This window comes from Heterodontus francisci, chromosome 15 (assembly GCF_036365525.1).
Source record: "Heterodontus francisci isolate sHetFra1 chromosome 15, sHetFra1.hap1, whole genome shotgun sequence".
Lineage (NCBI taxonomy): Eukaryota > Metazoa > Chordata > Chondrichthyes > Heterodontiformes > Heterodontidae > Heterodontus > Heterodontus francisci.
The window spans coordinates 63796081-63816418 of record NC_090385.1 but is presented as its reverse complement, the minus strand read 5'-3'; the positions used below and the strand labels follow the sequence as shown (position 1 = coordinate 63816418).

At 42.1% G+C, this 20338-nt stretch overlaps 1 protein-coding gene across 2 annotated transcripts in view; it reads right to left on the bottom strand.

Moving 5' to 3' along the window:
- Positions 1-4661: 4661 nt before the first annotated feature.
- The window catches only part of hdac8 (histone deacetylase 8), a 163146-nt gene continuing 147469 nt past the window's right edge, over positions 4662-20338 (bottom strand). For both annotated transcript variants that reach the window (XM_068047678.1, XM_068047679.1), the window contains one exon: positions 4662-8611. In XM_068047678.1, the coding sequence (XP_067903779.1) occupies positions 8589-8611 (23 nt within the window). In that variant the 3' untranslated portion in view covers positions 4662-8588. The remainder of the gene's footprint in view (positions 8612-20338) is intronic.

Below are 20338 nucleotides of genomic sequence, written 5' to 3'. Positions count from 1 at the left end.
AAAATAAAGTCCCTTCCACATGAAATAATCCTCAGAGTATAAAACTGTGGTTCTGGTTGCCAGTTGTCAGCCCCAGTCAAGGAGCACCATACTATGTGTGTAACCTGCAACTATGTCCATATACACCACATCTTAAAGATCTATGAGACAAACACAGCGATTCAATCAAGAGGATCAAATATATATCAAACATTGTAAGAAACATCTTTCTGAAAAGATACATTAACTCCTGTTTTAGTATATTGCTGTGTTTTTTGCTTCTCTATATTATTTTACCTGTAAATAAATTTGAGCAAGTAGTTTTAGCCTGTACAGATTGGTCTGGGTTATTTTCTGATTTTGATGGTGGAAGGATAACACGCTGGGCACCCCATATATTTCCACAAAACTATTTATCATGTTTAGGGGTTAATTGTAAATCAGGACATGCTGTGGAGAATAAAGTCTCAGGTTTTGATTCAAAAGGAACCAGGTCTGATCAAGGAAACTGCCATCTAACCATTAACACAAGAGGAAGTCTTGGTGAAAAAACCCTCAAATTTTAATGAGGGTCTTTGGTTAACTCCTATGCTTTGTATTTCGGGAGAAGTGCTCCTGTTAATGGGCCAGTGCTTTGGTATTTGGATGTAGCTTAGTTTCAAGGTAATTGTCTCCAGCAATATTGGGCACTATATCTGTGAGAAGCTGCTACAAAATGTACATATGGACAAGATCTGGCTCCCATGATTAAATAGCCTGATGAACTCACTGATTTACACTTCCATGTGTAGACTGGGCATTTTGGCAATTTGCTGGAGGAATACTTAAGAAAAATAGCCACCTTCAGAAGAAAGGACAAGAATAAAAATTCAGTTTCACTGTAAAATAGTAATACAGACAAGCAATGCCGAAGGTAAAATAATTGATTGATTTTTCTGAGTGCCCTAGCTCACCTTTGACAGGTCAGCAAATTATTGTCTATGTAATAGCAATATTGTGTTAGTTCTTTACAAGTAGATCAGCACAATTTAATTCTTAATACACATTTCATCCATCTGGCAGGAGATGCCGGGGATGGAATTAACACAGTAAAGCAGGAGACAGCCGAGGTGACAGCTGCTGACAGAACTAGTCCCGTTCCAATACTTCACCAGTGGAGATAATTATTCACATCACTGCCTCCCTTTTATCAAGGAGAGATTCCTTCAGATCCTTTCCCAAAGTAACACTAACACTGAACATTGCTGCTGTGTGCTTAGGCTTATGAAAGTCTGGCAACCCCTACTCTTTCAGTGCTTTCTCATTTTTTACAAAATAAGATTTTCTTTTCCATTCAGTAGCAGAGAACAAAATATTAGTGATAGTCATTAAATGATAACTCAATGGTGGTGGTGGAGAAGCAATGATACAATGGCTCTTGAGAGAAATCACTGTACAGTTAAAATGCTGAGCCATACAGGTTAAGAAAGTGCCCAGGTTCAATTCCTGCTGTGTTATCTATTCTCAGTTGGAGGAATTTTGGGGTGCTACAATTAGCCACAGGTTCCTAGACTGTGAAAAGGGTGAGAAAATAAACAGTGCTTTAGCTTCCAATTACAAATATACAGCACAGAAACAGGCCATTCAGCTCAACCAGACCATACCAGCATTTATGCTCCACTCACGCCTCCTCCCATCCTTCCTCATTTAACCCTATCAGCATAACCTATTCCCTTCTCCCTCATATGCTTATCTAGCTTCCCCCTTCCCCCAAATATATTATTCACCTCAACTACCCACTCTGTTAGCGAGTTCTACATTCTCGCTACTCTCTGGGTAAAGAAGTTTCTTTTGAATTCCCTAATTGATTTCTTGGTGACTATCTTATACTGATGGCCTCTAGTTTTGCTCTCCCCTACAAGTGGAAATACTGTCTCTGTCTAGTCTATCAAAACCTTTCATAAGTTTAAATGCCTCTATTAGGTCACCCGAGCCTTATCTTTTCAATTACAGTCCTGTAGTATCTGTTAGAAAGTGTGGATATTTAGTGAGGGCCAAATTGCACTCAGTGTGTAAAGTTCCACCCCTCCCCCCACCCCAGTAAAATAGCTTTAACACTCATTTTTGAGGCTTACACATGCAAAGTCTATTCATTATCCTCAATGTTAAAATATATCAGGACCAAATACACCCTCACATTAAAACACAATATTACACGGACTGGTTTCTGAAAGAATGGCTTCAAGATGAAACACATGTTTTGATGCATTGTTCTACATTAGAATGGATGTAGATCACTTCCCATGATTCTCTACATAAATTTCGAAACTAAACCATGGTGTTAAGTGATGGATTGAGAGGAGACAATGCACTCGCACACAGGAGGGCATAAAAACAGCGAACTACTGTTGTATATCTCTTAGGCACTGGCTTATGAGCAATGCTTGAAACGAGAACCCTGCCTGCAGAAATGCATAGGGTGGGAATGTTTGCAATTAAGTAGTTCCTATTCAACATGAATGTTTTTACATACTTAAAAATTTTTTTTTCTGTTTTGGATGGTTCCTGTCTGTGATTCTGTTGTTACTTTGGACTAAGTACATACTATAATAATGCTGCCAGCTCCTAACGTCTATGCCAGGCAAGGCCTTCTTTATCAGTGCCTTCCTGGGCCTCGATCTCAGCAAATTTACTTTGGTGTTGCCACTGACTGGGTTCCAGGTGTTAGTTGGGATCCAGTGTCATTAACACAGCAGCTGTTTGTGACCAGACTCCAGCCGGGAAAGCAGATGGGTGCAAATCACAGACCTTCGGGAATACAGATTTCATTTGTTGCCAATTTTCAGTATTCCCATCTGAAGCCATTAGCACTTGCTGGGATATGGTTCCAGGGATATTGGTTGCCTTTTCGTACCTCACTTATTCATTAGATGAGCCTAAACAGAGTGTTGACAGGCTGTTCAATCACAGAAGAATTACAATTGAGCCCAATTCCCACCTTCACTCAATGTTTACACAGGCATAACACATGAAGGTGCTGGATATTCAGGAAATATTGCCTTTTCCAATATAACCTATCAGTGCTATAGCCAATTGTAATATTCCTGCCATGAGTCCAACTGACAGCTTACTCAGCATAGTCCAGGGATTGTCACTTCATCAGTAGCTGAACCTTACAGACCAGAAATGCTCACTATTGGATCCCTGGTCTACTGAGTTAGCTGATCTCAACCAAAGCATTGTATATGAGGTGCTTAAATGTTGTCAGTGCTATGGATAATTGATGGGAAAATGAGCCAAGGTCATTGGTCTGGTCACTATCCAAATACTCTTGTTGGAAATTCAGATGTCTGTATATTGAACAGAATGTGGATTAACTGCGATGCCCTCATGATTTAATAGCCTCTAGCTCAGTTGGTTAGATGGCTAGTGTGTGATGTAAAAAGACACCAACAGCGCAGGTTCAATCCATGTACCGGCTGTGATAGTTCATGGAGGCCTGCCTCCTCACCTTGCCCCACGCTTGTGGAGTGGTGACCCTCAAGCTATACATCACCAGCTGTTTCTCTCAAATGGGTGAGATACCTATGATCCTATAGGACTATGGCTACAACAACTGTCAGGGCACGAATAATGGTGACTTCAGTGATGCACCAGAGAGTAACTGGTGCCCATGGAAATAATACCCCAGAAAGGAGACAATGCCTTCATGAGAGATGTGGCACAGAGAAAACTGAGATTTGCACAGTGGTGCAGTGGTTAGCACCGCAGCCTCACAACTCTAGGGACCCGGGTTCGATTCTGGGTACTGCCTGTGCAGAGTTTGCAAGTTCTCTCTGTGACCGCGTAGGTTTTCGCCGGGTGCTCCGGTTTCCTCCCACAGCCAAAGATTTGCAGGTGATAGGTAAATTGGCCATTGTAAATTGCCCCTAGTGTAGGTAGGTGGTAGGGAATATGGGATTACTGTAGGGTTAGTATAAATGGGTGGTTGTTGGTCGGCACAGACTTGGTGGGCCGAAGGGCCTGTTTCAGTGCTGTATCTCTAAAATAAAAAAAATAAAAAAATTAAGGGGCAGGTGCAGGAAGAGGAAGGAGCAGCATGAAAGACATTGTTGCCAATGGTTAGGAGGTATATAGCACAAGAAGAAGAGTGGATCATATGGCTATCATGAAGCTGAGAATTCTTTTTCAAGGGGTGGTTGTCTCATTATTTTCCTGTTGGGTGCTTTCTTGGACTAGTGCCCACAATGGGAAAAAGGAAGAAAAAGCCCCTCCACAATAGGGTTATAACAGTTTTGATCTCAGCCTTTAAAATGAAGCTCTGTACATATATATATTTGGTAGTACAGGCAGCAGTTGTTTTCCTCATATTACTGGTTCTTAACATGGAGATGTGTATGATTTTTGGCACTTAACAAATTGCAAGTTGCAGAAGATATTCAGTACTCAAAAGGGTTAATCTGCATCATTTCATTTCAGTGATGCGTGCCAGTGTTAAAACACTTGCTTTTAAAAAAAAAGGAGGTACAGGGGCTGAAGAAAAATATCAAAACTTGCTTTTGTTAAAAAAATTGAGGTACAGGAGGCTAAAGAAAAATAACAAAACCAGCCCCGGTCATGACTGTATTGGACTAGCGTCAAGAAATCCCGTTAAATGAGCACTGTCTGAAAGCAAAGAAATTATTGACATTTTTAATTCCATTTATCAATAACCACTTATTGTATTGTTTCTGGTCACCAGAAAAACTGCAAAAATAAGTAACAGTAACAGGAATAATGTACAAAATACCATTAGAGTTCGGCTCTTTAACATTGGTAAAAATGCAACCAAACTATTTAATAAGGCTGACGTATAGCTAAAACCCTATGTTTAAAATACATTTAAAATAGGACTTAGTTTAAAAATGTGTTAAAAAAAACAAGCAAAGACAAGGTGATGCTGGTGAATGAATGGATTAGTTAAAACTGAAGTATCCCTTTGTTATTAACCTCCACAGATGAACTATAACAATCCTCTCACAAGACATTGTTTTTCATTATAATAAACAAGAAGAAATTTCATAGGAATGTTTTGGTGAGTGTAAAAGGATGTAGAAGACATCTTAACAGAGACAGAGTTTGCAAAATTATGGATACTCAGGAATGGTGGGTTCAGAAATTGACAATGTCAGTTCCTGCTACATTGAATCCCCTATCAAACTTGATACCTGTGTGATGCTGATGATGTTACCAACAAAATTATAAAGACAAGGACTAGAAAATTGAACTCCGCCTCTTCGTCTACTTCATTTTCACTTTACTTTCAACCTTTTCGTTTTCATTATTTTTCTGCCCTTTTACTACTTTTAGCTTTCAATTTCTAACATTTGACTTATTTGCTTATTTATTGTGTTCGCTTTACTCCTGTGTTTCACTCTTATTTTTGTCTCCTTGTACTCAATTTATTTCTTGTTCTTTTGGTTTTAATTCTATTCCAGATCGTTCTTGATTGTGTCCTAAACAACATCCTTCCCTCAATCAATATCACCAAAAACTTAACTGATCAACTTCTGGTTGTTTGTGGCTCTTTGCTAGGCTTGCCTAAATCATCAGTCACTGCACTCCAAAAGTAATTCATTGTATGAAGCACAGACATTTGAAACTGATAAGGCACTTGTTAAATCTAAGACCACACATAAAAAATCTGGTTTGTTCAGTATCTGCGTCCATATGGTGCATTTTATGCTACAAGAAGTGGAGTTTATCCGTACTCCAACACAACAGCAAAGCCTCTTTAACCATTACTTATTTTCTTGAATATTTTTGTTCAAATCATGTGTGCTGATAATATAATTAGGGAAAACTGGTTAGACAACTTGATGTGAGGTTAGAGGACTTACTGTGCTTGATGTGTGAGGGAGTTGAATTTAACATCAATGGAAGTAGAGACCATGGGCTGAATTTCATGACAGTGGCAGGACCCGGGGAGGCATATTCCCAGCAATTGGGGGTGGAGGGGGAGTGGGGGGTCGGTGAGAGTGGGGGCGGGTCTGAGGACAGGCAGTGCCATTTCCGCAGGGGCGGCCACTGCCACCGGGGTGTCCCTCCGTCAGCCATGGAGTGCCCAATAAGGAGGCTCCACCCCCTGGAGCCTGCTGGGAGGCCGCTAGGTTGCATTGGACGGTGTCCCCATCCTGTTGCTGGCAAATGCCCACACAGGTGGGAAGAGGCCCTTAATTGGTCACTTAAGTAGCTCAATTGGGTTCCCGACAGCTGGCATGTCTGCTAGATTTCCTGCTGCTGGCCAAATGGCATGGTGGTGGGAAGACGTTCAGCACGCCCCACTCCCCGACACCTTCCCATGCCATTTTACCAGCCTTCCAGCCTCCCAGCCAAGGGGCTGGTAAAATTCTGACCAAGAACTATCAATCACGTTAGCTTTGTGCCAAGCATAGAGTAAAGCTATCTCACATTATTAGGCTCAATATCACCAGCACTCAGTGGTTAGAATGGCAAATCTATTAGTTAATACAGTTCCCCAGTTTTCCTGTGCTCAGTAACACTTGCCAGCCAGTACTCAGTTCTTATGACTGCTTTTATGTTGCATTCATATCCATGCATGTGATGTGGTATCAGTTCTGTTCCCACATCACATGCAGCCAACTGTAAGCAGAAAAATCAACTTGTTGGTCTTCTCTAAGACCACACAATGGGAAGAACCAGAAAATGGTTTCTCCCAATTTTGGCAAGTTTATTTTTGTATTTCAAATGCTGCATGAGCTACAGGTGTTGGGAGTTTACTGAAGTCCTCGCTCTGTTAGGCCTAGAGTCAGCAAACAGTGTTAGTTACTCTGTCACTTTCAGCATTAATTCAGCTCCTCATGGTGTTGGGCTCAGTAACCTCTTCACTTCAGTCCTTTTGTGACATCAACAGCACTCAGTATTTAAACAAATACATTTAAAAGGGGAAAAGAGATATTAATCATAACTTTTAATGATTAAACTATTAAGGTTACTAATATTGATATTTGCTTTTTAAAGAAACATTTAGAGCGATATCTAGGTGTGATTTACATTTATCCTAAAGCACAAGAATTTGCAAGCTCTTGTCCTTATGGGCCATATATCCAGCTTATATCCACTTTTCCATTAATTTGCACACGTGTAAAGTCGCTAATACTAATAGTTCTTGCAGTTCTAATTTAGGATTTCTGCACCAGTGAAGTAACAGCGACAAAAAAACACTTTCCAAACCTCCATCCATGTTAAACTCAAATATGACAACTAAGAGCCAGACTGCTTTCTTGTTTTCATGCCAGACTGCTTAAATTCAGGGGTACTCATTGCCCTAGGGCTGCAGATCGGACACCCATGTTAAAAAATTAAGGTTAAAAGTATTCATTTTGACCAATAAACCTATCAACAAAAAATACTGTTTGTAACTGGTTGCAGCTGCCTTTCTCACTGCGAACATCCTTCAAAAACAACAAAAATAGTTTTTCATCTTTTTGTAACACACAGCTGTTGTTCTAAATTTTGCCTTTTACCTCAGACACCACCAGAGTAATTTATTTTCACGATATTTTTCCTGAGTTGGCAATAGAAATCACTGCAAATTTGTCAGCTATTTGCTCTAGGCATTGCCACTCCATCACAGAGTGACTGCCTCACTAAGGGGCCCTGGGGGAAATGATGAAAAGAACCACATAAATCCATATATGTTTGGATTAAAATGAGATTCTACAGAGAACTCTCCTGGAAAAAACAAACAGTAAGAAATTAAGGATAAACTTAAGCAAGTTATATCACTTTGAATGACTAACTTTAACCTTTTGTTTAAAACTTTTGCTGGTTTCCCCACTGTAATTTAAAAATGATTTTATGCATCACCTCCCTTCTCCATGTGGTATGCACCATTCCTACAAAAAGGACAAGTTTCATCCTGCATTTTGTAATCACAGGTTAAAGAGGCTCTTTGAATGACTCTGGAGGAAGACAGATTCAACTTTACTTGTTTCCTTTCTCCCACCTTGATTGAGGCCTTGACCTTCACTGAGACATTTCTTTCCCTCCTTCCGGAAATTTAGCCAAGAAAATTGACAGGTGAAGCACAAATCCAGGTCCTTCCATCAAAAACAGTGCACGGGAACATTACATAGCTACATGGATATCTTACTTTATAAAGTTTTATATTCTTTTTGCAATTTCTCTGCAGCAGATGCATCTGATAAAAAAACTGTTTTCACTTTGAACCAAGCCATTAGCTCTGTATCTAGGGATAGAAAACAAAATGCTATTTGAATCCCAGCATATATAATTTGTACATTCTTTGGCCAACCACAAATTAAACTGCAACTCCAATATGGGCTGTATTTCAAAGCAGCAACTAAATAAAAATGAATTAAAATATATTTACAACATAATGAGGTTAATAAAAAAGCAAATAGAACAAAATACTACAATCTTTGAATGTCTGACGGTCTTTCCTATTTGGTTGAACAAGAAAGGGTTAACTGCAGCTTCAAGTCTCAACATCTGTTGTCCTGGAACTTGCAAGTAATTTCGTCCAAGTTTCCCCTGCAGCTACAGCAGCCACAGACAGTATTCAGTTATAAGGCTTCTCTAGCCTTCCGCTCACTCCCCACCACTTATTAAATTACATTCTTCAGATTTCCTGGAAAAAACACACAAAAAACAATATTTTTACATAAACCTTTGCCTTTACTGGTTCATAGCACTGTGCACTAGCAGTTTAACTACAAATCATATTCAGCAAAGTATGAATCAAATGGAGTTAGATCCTCATTTTATTAAATCCTAGGTGTATCATTAAGCTGCAGAAATAGATTGTCTTGATGAACATTAAACCATACAACCAGAACAGGATCTTCTTTAGAAAGATTATTTCTGTACAGCCAATAGACAGAGATCAGGCATTGCCTTACTGCTGTGGTGTCAGAATAGAGTTAATTAGATGGCAAGGTCCAATTTCTAATTATCCTGGGAAGATGGGAAGCAGGCAGTACTTCAATCTTTTAAACGGCACTGTTTAAAAGCATTCATTCCAGTTTATGTCCAGGAAATACTCAGGTCATATAATGCAAAATTTTAGCAAAGGTATAGATTGAATACATTCCAAAACCGTCAATGATAATTAACTTGAATTTTCCATTTATCGAATTATCAGCAACGCCCAACTAGCTAGCTTCTGATATAATAAAATGTGATAATAGCCAAGATTTGACTCTGAAAGTCTTAGTAATTTAAGGTGGCTGTAATAGCATCCATGTGTCACAACTAAGAACAAAATATTGTTTTATTACATCATATACATATCGCCATCCTCTGCTTTCGCAATTTGAACGATTCAGCTATCGAGTATATGGTGTCTGCAGAAACACATTCTCCTACGTTTGACTGACATGTTCCACAAGTACATTTCCTGTGTTTACTCTGCATCCTGTATACAGTATCCTTAGAGACACAATAATACCCTTATGTTTTGCTGTACTCAGGATATATACCCCACAGGGGTATATTTTTGCATGATTACTTATATCTAGGAGTCAAAAATATAACCTTTGCACACTTGCCACCAATGCCAGCACTTTTAAGGTGCTCCATGTTCCTGTGAAGTAATGATCTGACATTGCCAGATAACATGTGCAGCCCATATGAATAATTTTCTGGTGCCCATGAAACTGGAATTTTGGATGCCAATAGCCCATTAAATGCTAAGGTATTTTCCAGCAAAGCGGGCAGTGGCACTAGACACAGGTAGCAATGGGCAAGTGTGCCAGGGCCGGCTTTCTTTAAAACAGGGCTTCCCCATTAGCACTAGCTCCAAATGGGGACTCTGGAGCTGAAGAAATACTCTGGTGCACCAGTTACATTGTGAGTTAGCTTCCTAATTCTACATGGACTTTAGCAAGGCTTTTGACAAGATCCCACATGGCAGACTGGTTAAAAAAAAATCCCATGGGATCCAGGGAAATGCAGCAAGGTAGATACAAAATTGGCTCAGTGGCAGGAAACAAAGGGTAATTGTTGATCGGTGTTTTAGCGACTGGAGGGCTGCTTCCAGTGGCATTCCGCAGGGCTCAGGACTGGGTCCCCTGCTTTTTGTGGTATATATCAACAATTTGTAGATGTAAATGTAGGGGGCACTATCAGGAAGTTTGCAGACGACCCAAAGATTGGCCGTGTGGGACACAGCGAGGAAGATAGCTGTAGGCTGCTGGAAGATATTGATCGTCTGGTCAGATGGGCAGAAAAGTGGCAAATGGAATTCAACCTGGATAAGTGTGAGGTGATGCATTTGGGGAGGTTAAACAAGGCAAAGGAATACGTGATTAATGGGAAAATACTGAGAAGTGTAGAGGAAGTGAGGGAACTTGGAGTGAATGTCCACAGATCCCTGAAGGTAGCAGGACAGGTTGATAAGGTGGTTAAGAAGGCATATGGAATCCTTTCCTTTATTAACCGAGGTATAGACTATAAGAGCAGGTAGGTTATGCTGGAACTGTATAACTCATTGGTTAGGCCACAACTTGAGTACTGTGTGTAGTTCTGGTCATCTCATTACAGAAATATGTAATTGCACTGGAAAAAGTACAGAGGAGGTTTATGAGTATGTTGCCAGGACTGGAAAAGTGCAGCTATGAGGAAAGATTGGATAGGCTGGGGTTGTTCTGCTTGGAACAGAGAAAGCTGAGCGGAGATCTGATTGAAATGTGCAAAATTTTGAGGGGCTTCGATAGAGTGGAGGTGAAAGGTCTATTTACCGTGGCAGAGAGGTCAGTGATAGGCGGCAATGATTTAAAGTGATTCGTAGAAAAATTAGAGGTGAGATTAGGAAAAATGTTTTCACCCAAAGGGTGATGGGGGTCTGGAACACACTGCCTGAAAGGGTAGTTGAGGCAGAAACCTTCAACTCATTCAAAAGGAGTCTGGATATGCACCTCAAGTGCCCTAACTTGCAGGGCTACGGACCAAATGCTGGAAGTTGGGATTAGAATAAGTGGATCTTTTTTCGGCTGGCACAGACACGATGGGCCAAGTGGCCTCTTTCTGTGACTTAAACTTTCTATGATTCTATTATTTGGGGGTCTAATGAGGCTTAAGGACTGCTTATCTGCAAGCTCTCAGTACCATTTGTGCTGGGTGTCCACATTGGATGCACAGGAGGCCTCAGGTTTCCATTTCCGATTATACAGGAAGCAGGCAACTGGTGTATTTCAGTGCATCAGATTATTGTCCCCTAATGTAATGCACAAGAACATCTTGTTTGTTGATATTAAGCAACAGTCTCATGAAAGGATTTCGCTGTATAGATTTTGTCAGGCAAGCCCCCCCCCCCCGCCGCCAAGACTGAGGCACACATTATTTCGTCATATGAACATTAAAACTTAAAATTGCGGTTGGGAAGAAAAGAGGGCCTATCACAAGGAACTGCCAAGCCCCTGACTGGAAAGACATTTGCATGCTAGCAGACAGTGTTGGAACAAGGGACCCAATACACAGAAGAAGTGGTCAGACCAGTTTAGTCACATGACTGGCTGGCTGTAGATTTTTTAAATTTAAACCGGCCACAGAATTTTAAAACTCAGAAAGCTGTTTGCTCCTGGGCTGGAAAAGACCTCTCTCCTGTCTGCTCTCATCAGCCTCTGAATCCACTGAAGACACATGATCCCCAAGAGTGAAAAGTCTCCTACAGTGAATAAGGTTTAAGAGGAATACTGGGCTCCAATGAAATGAAAGACGACCTACAATCAAAGTCCCTACAGCCAGCTCGAAGCACAGTAAAACAAAACCTCATCAGAGATTGACTCAAACCTCTCCATTTTAAGTTTAAGGTTTAATAAAGTTCACTTTTCTTCTTTAAACCTAAGAAAACCTGGTGTGTTCACTTCTTTGCATTATCATTGGAAAGTGGTGAACAAGGATTCACCAAAGGGGGAGCTCAAAACACAGTGGCCAGGGTTTTATGCCACCCCAGTGAGCCAGATGGTGGCGGGGGGCGGGGGGGGGGGGGTGGCGTAAAATGGAGCAGGAGGCTCTGGGAGACTTTCCCGAACCACTCCCGCCTCCGCCCCACTTTACGTAGGACATGGAGGGGGGTGGAGGGTGAAAAACGGGCCGCCCGCCCCAGGCCAATCAAGGTCCTTAAGGTGCCAATTAACGGCCACTTAAGGGCCTTCGCCCACCTCAACAGGGATTTTACCCATGGCAAGCGGGCGTCTTGGAGCCGGGAAAGGCCACCCAGTGAAAGTTGGTGGCCTCTCAGTGCCCTGTGAGAGAGAGAAATAATATTCCGGAAAGAATGCGAGGAAAGAGAGTTGAAGCAGCTTGAGTTAGCTAGGGGGTGACAGAGTAACCCCAGTGAAAGCATGGCCAATATGGAGGAGCAGAATTCAGGGCTGAGCATGAGATTGCTAAAACTCACTCAATTAATTCCAAAATTCAATGAGGAAGATGTGGAAGAGTTTTTTGTGTCTTTCGAGAAACTGGCAAGGCAGCTAAATATAGAATATAAGAGCAGGAAGGTTATCGTGTAATTTCTCTGCAGAATGCCATCCCCCTATAGCTCATTGGTTAGGCCACAATTTGAGTAGTGTGTGCAGTTCTGGTCACCTCATTACAGAAAGGATGTATTTGTACTAGAGAGGGTACAGAGGAGATTTACGAGTATGTTGCCAGACTGGAAAAATGCATCTATGAGGAAAAATTGGATAGGCTGGGGTTATTCTCCTTGGAACAGAGAAGGCTGAGGGGAGATTTGATTGAAATGTACAACATTTTGAGGGCCTGGATAGAGTGGAGGTGAAGGGCCTATTTACCTTAGCAGAGAAGTCAGTGACGAGGAAGCATAGGTTTAAAGTGATTGGTAGAAAAATTAGAGGGGAGATGAGGAAAAACTTTTTCACCCAGAGGGTGATGGGGGTCTGGAACTCACTGCCTGAAAGGGCTGTTGAGGCAGAAACCCTCAACACATTCAAAAGGAGTCTGGATATGCACCTCAATGCTGTAATCTGCAGGGCTACAGACCAAATGCTGGAAACTGGGATTAGAATGGGTGGATTGTTTTTCAGCCCACACAGACACAATAGGCCAAGTGGCCTCTTTCTGTGCCTTAAACATTCTTCGATTCTAAGACGTACTACAATTGTGTAGGTATACCAACCTACTTCTCTTCGGAAAAAACTTGACGCATTAAACATGTATATCACTGAAGGATATACATTTCTCCCAACACTGGAAAAATTGTGTCATCAGGTTATGGGATCTTGACAAGTAGACAATCACTCCAATTTCAAAAGCAGACTAGTTCTGTCCAAGAGCATGGCTACGCAATTTAATTACTTTTTAGGTTTGTCAAATTTTGTTTGATAATGCTCCTGTGAAGCGCTTTGGAACATTTTTCTACAATAAAGGTGCTATAAGTACAAGTAGCTGCTTTCTCTGGAAAGAAGGCAGCATCAGCACATTAATACACCCGTGAGCTTAGCCACTAATGTGACAGGGAAAAGATTTAATCTTCCACTGTTGAATTCCTGATCATAGCCATGCTTTTATGGCTAGGTACTGAAGACAGGCCAGGAAATTTCCCAATAAGAGGACCATTAAGGAAAACTGGAAGTACAGTCATCCGAGGGTCACTTAAGTGCCTCTTTTAAATGTTTGAGAACAGCTTTTCTGCCAAATGCAGGACATGGATGGATATTCCAATTTAATTTTACCTCCTTCAGATTACATAGCCAGACTGGGAAAAAACACCTCCTTATGGAAGCTTGGGTGTCAGCATTCAGTACTTGGATTATAAAAATCAAAAATGACGAGGCAACAGGACTGACTTGGGAACAGGAGTAGGCCAATTCAGGAACATGGGAACAGGAGTAGGCCAATTAGCCCCTCGAAGCTGTTTCACTATTCAATTAGGTCATACCTGATCAATGAACTAACTCCATTTTCCCGCTTTTGCTCCATATCCTTAATACTTTTGGTTAACAGAAATCCATCAATCCCAGGTCTAAAATTAACAATTGACCCAGCATCAACTGTCATTTACAGAAGTGAGATCCAAATTTCAACCACCCTTTGCATGTAGAAGTGTTTCCTAACTTCACTCCAGAAAGGCATAGCTCTAATTTCTAAGGCTATGTCCCCTATTCCTAGATTCCCCAATTAGTGGAATTGTAACCCTTAGAATCCAGGTATCTTTGTAGCAAGTCGATGCTGCACTCCCTCCAAGACCAATATATCCTTCCTAGGTTGTGGTGCCAGAACTGAATACAATACTACAGGTGTGGTCTAACCAGGGCTGTAGCATGACTTCAAACTCCTTGTATTCTAATTTTCCAATCTATCTATTCTATCACTTCCCTTAATATCTTGAAAACTTTAATCAAATACCCCTTAATCTTCTGAATTCCAGGTATCACACATCAGGTATGAAGGGATATGGGACAAAAACAGGTAAATGGAGTTAGGTCATAGATCATCCATGATCTCATTGAATGGTGGAACAAGCTCGAGCAGCTAAATGGCCTACTCCTATTCCTAAAAACAGAAACCCAAGTCAGCCCTGTTTGGACTCGCTATTACTGATTTTGAAATCTAGATTCTTGATACTGGCACCCAGACTTTTTTTTAAAGAAGGTGGCTTTTACCAGTCCGGGTATGGGATTCTGAGGGAGGTAAAATTAAATCATGATATCCATCTCCTAGTTTGTGTAATTTCTCCTCACAATGCCATTCTTTGAGTCCCGGTATCATTGTAGTAAATCTACGCCGCACTCCCTCCAAGGCCAATATATCCTTCCTAAGGTGTGTTGCCCAGAACTGAACACCAAGTGTAGTCTAACCAAGGTTTTGTATAACTGTGGCATGACTTCCAACCCCTTATATTCTAATCTTCTAGAAATAAAGACCATCATTCCATTAACCTTTTTGATTACGTTTTTGTACCTATTTATAATATTCTAATGATCGGATGTACGTGAACCCCAAGTCTCTTTGGATCTCCACTGTTTCTAGCTTTTCGTCATTTAGAAAGTACTGTGCTCGATCCTTTTTAGGTCTAAAGTGGATGACCTCACACATGTCTATACTGAAATTCACCAGAAGCAGCAGTGGCGGTGGTGAGAATGGGAACAGGCGAGAGGAGCCGAGAAATAAAAGAGCGGAGACCAGAAGCGGCGGCGGCGGTGAGAGCGCTCTGGTTTGCTCTGTTCTGTTCAGTGGAGCTGCTTGACCAACGAAAATCATATGACACCACAGGAGTGCTGGTAAGTGATTGGTGGGTATTTCCTCCGTGTCTCTTTTTGTTTTGACCAAGTGAATTAAATCAGGAGATGTCATTACAGGTTAAGAGTACACTGAAATAATTATTTTTCTAAAATACTGAGATCCAAATTAATTAACGAAATAGAATAGAGATGGCTGAGCAGGCGATGTGTTGCAGCTGTAGTATGTGGGAACTGGTGGACGCCGGTGCGATCCATGGTGACCACATCTGCAGCAAATGTTGGCTGCTCGAGGAACTTCGGCTCAGAGCTGATGAGCTGCAGTCTGAGCTGCGGACACTGAGACACATCAGGGAGGGGGAGAGTTACCTGGACACTGTGTTTCAGGAGATTGTCATACCCTTTAGATTAATTCCATCCAATCTGGGCCATGGTCAGGGACAGGAGGGTGTTACTGCGAGTGAGGCAGGTATGGGGATCCAGAATTTAGCTTTGGAGGAGCCTCAGCCAGTGCCCTTAACCAATAGGTATGAAGTTCTTGCTCTCAGTGTGGGCGAGGGCACAGACTGCAGGGAGGATGGGCGAACTGATCACAGCACTGTGGTTCAGAGCGCCATTCAAGTGGGGGGGGGAAAAGAGAAATGTAGTTGTAATAGGGGATAGCATTGATAGGGGAATAGATACTGTGCTCTGCAGCAAAGATAGAGAGTGCCGAAGGCTATGTTGCCTACCTGGTGCCAAGGTTAAGGACATCTCTTCTGGGCTGGAGAGGAACTTGGAGTGGGAGGGAAAGGATCCAGTTGTCATGGTCCACGTAGGTACCAACGACACAGGTAGGACTAGGAAAGAGGTTTGGCTGAGTGACTATGAGCAGTTCGGGGCTAAATTAAAAAGCAGAACCACAAAGGTAATAATCTCCGGATTACTACCTGAGCCATGTGCAAATTGGCATAGGGTAAATAAGATTAGAGGGGTAAATGCATGGCTCAAAGATTGGTGTGGGAGAAATGGGACACTGGCACCAGTACTGGGGAAAGAGAGAGCTGTTCCGTTGGGATGGCTTCACTTGAACCATGCTGGGACCAGTGTCTTGGTGAATTGTATAACTAGGGTTCTAGATAAGGCTTTAAACTAAATAGTGGGGGGGGGGGAGGGTTCAATTGAAAGGAAGTTTAAAAAGTCGATAAATAAGAGAGCAGAGGTGCAGGGAAGTGAAGGGGCAGACATCAATCAAGTTGTGATAGGAAGGGACAGAGCATATAAGCATAAGAGTACAGCAGAAATTAGAACCAGAGTAGGTAAAAATGGTAAAAAGTCAAAGCTTAAGGCTCTTTATCTGAATGCACATAGCATTTGTAACAAGATAGATGAGCTGATGGCACAGATAGAAATAAATGAATATGATTTGATAGCTATCACTGAGACGTGGTTGCAGGATGACCAGGACTGAAAACTCAATGTTCAAGGATATATAATGTTCCGGAAGAATAGGCAGAAAGGAAAAGGAGGTGGGGTAGCTTTGTTATTAAAGGAAGGGATCAATGCAGTTGTGAGTAATGATATAGGTGTAATAGATCGGGATGTAGAATCAGTTTGGGTGGAAATAAGGAATAGCAAGGGAAAGAAATCACGGTTGGGAGTGGTCTATAGGCCCCCGAGGAGTTGCCTCTCTGTAGGACAAAATATTAATCAGGAAATAATGGAGGCGTGTAAGAAGGGCATTGCAATTATCATGGGTGATTTTAATCTGCATACAGACTGGACAAATTGTGGGTGGCACAGTGGCGCAGTGGTTAGCACCGCAGCCTCACCGCTCCAGCGAACCGGGTTCAATTCTAGGTACTGCCTGTGAGGAGTTTGCAAGTTCTCCCTGTGTCTGCGTGGCGTTTCGCCGGGTGCTCCGGTTTCCTCCCACAGCCAAAAAAACTTGCAGGTTGATAGGTAAATTGGCCATTATAAATTGCCCTTAGTATAGGTAGGTGGTAGGAGAATATAGGAAAGGTGGGGATGTGGTAGGAATATGGGATTAGTGTTGGATTAGAATAAATGGATGGTTGATGGTCGGCACAGACTCGGTGGGCCGAAGGGCCTGTTTCAGTGCTGTATCTATAAATAAAAATAAATAAAATAAAAAATTAGCAAGGGTAGCATGGAAGACGAATTTGTAGAGTGCATCAGGGATTGTTTCTTAGAACAATACATTGCAGAACCTACCCGGGAACAGGCTATTTTAGATTTGGTCATGTATAATGAGGTAGGATTAATAAGAGATCTTGTAGTTAAGGATCCTCTAGGGGGAAGCGATCATAACATGATAGAATTTCAAATTCAGTTTGAGGGTGAGCAACTCGGGTCTCAAACCAGTGTCTTCAACTTAAACAAGGGCGATTACAGAGGTATGAAGAAAGAGTTGTCTAAAGCGGGCTGGGGAAATAAGACTACAGGGAAAGTCAGTAGAGGAGCAGTGGCAGACTTTTAAGCAGATATTTCATAAGTGTTCCGAAGAAGGGTCACTGACCCGAAACGTTAACTCTGCTTCTCTTTCCACAGATGCTGCCAGACCTGCTGAGTGATTCCAGCATTTCTTGTTTTTGTTGCAGATTTCCAGCATCCGCAGTATTTTGCTTTTATTTCATAACACTTATTCCGGTCAGAAGGAAGGACTCAAACAGAACGATGAACCACCCGTGGATAACAAAGGAAGTTAAGGAGAGTATCAAATCAGAAACAAAGGCGTACAAAGCGACGAAAGCTAGTGGTAGGCCAGAGGATTGGGAATTTTTTAGAAACCAGCAGCGGATGACTAAAACACTAATAAAGAGGGAGGAAATTGATTGAGAGTAAATTGTCAAGAAATATAAAAACAAACAGCAAGAGCTTCTACAGATATATAAAAAGAGAGTAGCTAAAGGAAGTGTGGGACCCTTAGAGGATGAGACTAGGGAATTAATAACAGGGAACAGGGAAATGGCAGATAATTTAAACCAATATTTTGCATCAGTCTTCACGGTGGAGGACTCTATAAACATCCCGACAATAATAGATGAACAAGGTGTAAATGGAAGGGAGGAACTTGTAACAATCTCTTTCACGAGGGAAAAGGTACTGGACAAACTGATGGGACTAAAGGCAGACAAGTCGCCAGGACCTGATGGCCTGCATCCAAGCGTTTTAAAAGAAGTGGCTGCAGAGATAGTGGAGGCATTGGTCATAATATACCAAAACTCACTGGATTCCGGTAGGGTACCAGCGGATTGGAAAACTGCTAATATGACGCCCCTATTCAGGAAAGCAGGGAGACAGAAAGCAGGAAACTATAGACTAGTTAGCTTAACATCTGTCGTTGGGATAAGGTGCCACATAAAAGGTTATTGCACAAAATAAGAGCTCAGGGTATTGGGGGTAACGTGTTGGCATGGATTGAAGATTGGCTAACACACAGAAGGCAGAGAGTCAGGATCAATGGGTCTTTTTCAGGTTGGAAAGCCGTAACTATTGGGGTGCCACAAGGATCTGTCCTAGGGCCTCAACTATTTACTATCTATATCAATGACTTGGAGGAAGGGACAAAGTGTAGTGTATCCAACTTTGCTGACATACTAAAATAGTTGGGAAGGCATGTTGTGATGAGGACACAAAGAATCTGCAAAGGAATGTAGATAGGTTAAGTGAGTGGGCAAAAACTTGACAGATGGAGTTCAATGTGGGAAAGTGAGAGGTCATCCACTTTGGTAGGGAAAATAAAAAGGCAGATTATTATTTAGATAGAGAAAAACTACAAAATACTGCAGTACAGAGGGATCTGGGTGTTCTTGTACATGAAACACAAAAAGTTAGCATGCAGGTGCAGCAAGTAATTAGGAAGGCAAATAGAATTTTGGCCTTTATTGCTAGGGGGGTTAGAGTTTAAAACTAGGGAAGTCTTGTTACAACTGTACAGGGTATTGGTGAGGCCACACCTGGAGTACTGTGTACAATTTTCGTCCCCTTATTTAAGGAAGGATATGCTAGCATTGGAGGCAGTTCAGAAAACGTTCACTAGGCTGATTCCTGGGATGAAGGGGTTAGTCATAGAGTTACACAGCACAGAAACAGGCCCTTCGGCCCATTGTGTCTGTGCCGGCCATCCAGCACCCAACTATTTGAATCCCATATTCCTGCACTTGACCCGTAGCGTATGCTATGGCGTTTTCAAGTGCTCATCTAAATACTTCTTAAATGTTGTGAGGGTTCCTGCCTCTACCACCACTTCAGGCAGTGCGTTCCAGATTCCAACCACCCTCTGGGTGAAAAATGTTTTCCTCAAATCTCCCCTAAACCTCCTGCCCCTTACCCTAAATCTATGCCCCCTGGTTCTTGACCCCTCCGCTAAGGGAAAAAGTTTCTTCCTATCTAACCTATCAATGCCCCTCATAATCTTGTACACCTCAATCATGTCCCTACTCAACCTTCTCTGCTCCAAGGAAAACAACCCTAGCCTTTTCAGTCTCTCTTCATAGCTGAAATGCTCCAGCTCAGGCGGGTAGGCGGTAGCGTAGTGGTATTATCACTGGACTAGTAACCCAGAGACCCAGGGTATTTCTCTGGGGACATGAGTTCGAATCCCACCACAGCAGAAGGTGGAATTTGAATTTAATTAATAAATCTGGAATTAAAAGCTAGTCTAATGATGGCCATGAAACCATTGTCGTTTGTTGTAAAAACCCATCTGGTTCACTAATATCCTTTAGGGAAGGAAATCTGCTGTCCTTACCTGGTCTGGCCGACATGTGACTCCAGACCCACAGCAATGTGGTTAACTCTTACATACCCTCTAAAATGGCCTAGCAAGCCACTCAGTTGTATCCAACCGCTACAAAGTCTATAAAAAGGAATGAAACCAGACGGACCACCCAGCATCGACCTAGGCACCGGCAACGACAACGGCAAACCCAGCCCTGTCGACCCTGCAAAGTCCTCCTTACTAACATCTGGGGGTTTGTGCCAAAGTTGGGAGAGCTGTCCCACACTCGTCAAGCAACATCCTGACATAGTCATACTCACAGACTCTGCCATCACCATCCCTGGGTATGTCCTATCCCACCGGCAGGACAGACCCACCAGAGGTGGTGGCAGTGGTATACAGGAGGGAGGCAGTTGCCCTGGGAGTCCTCAAC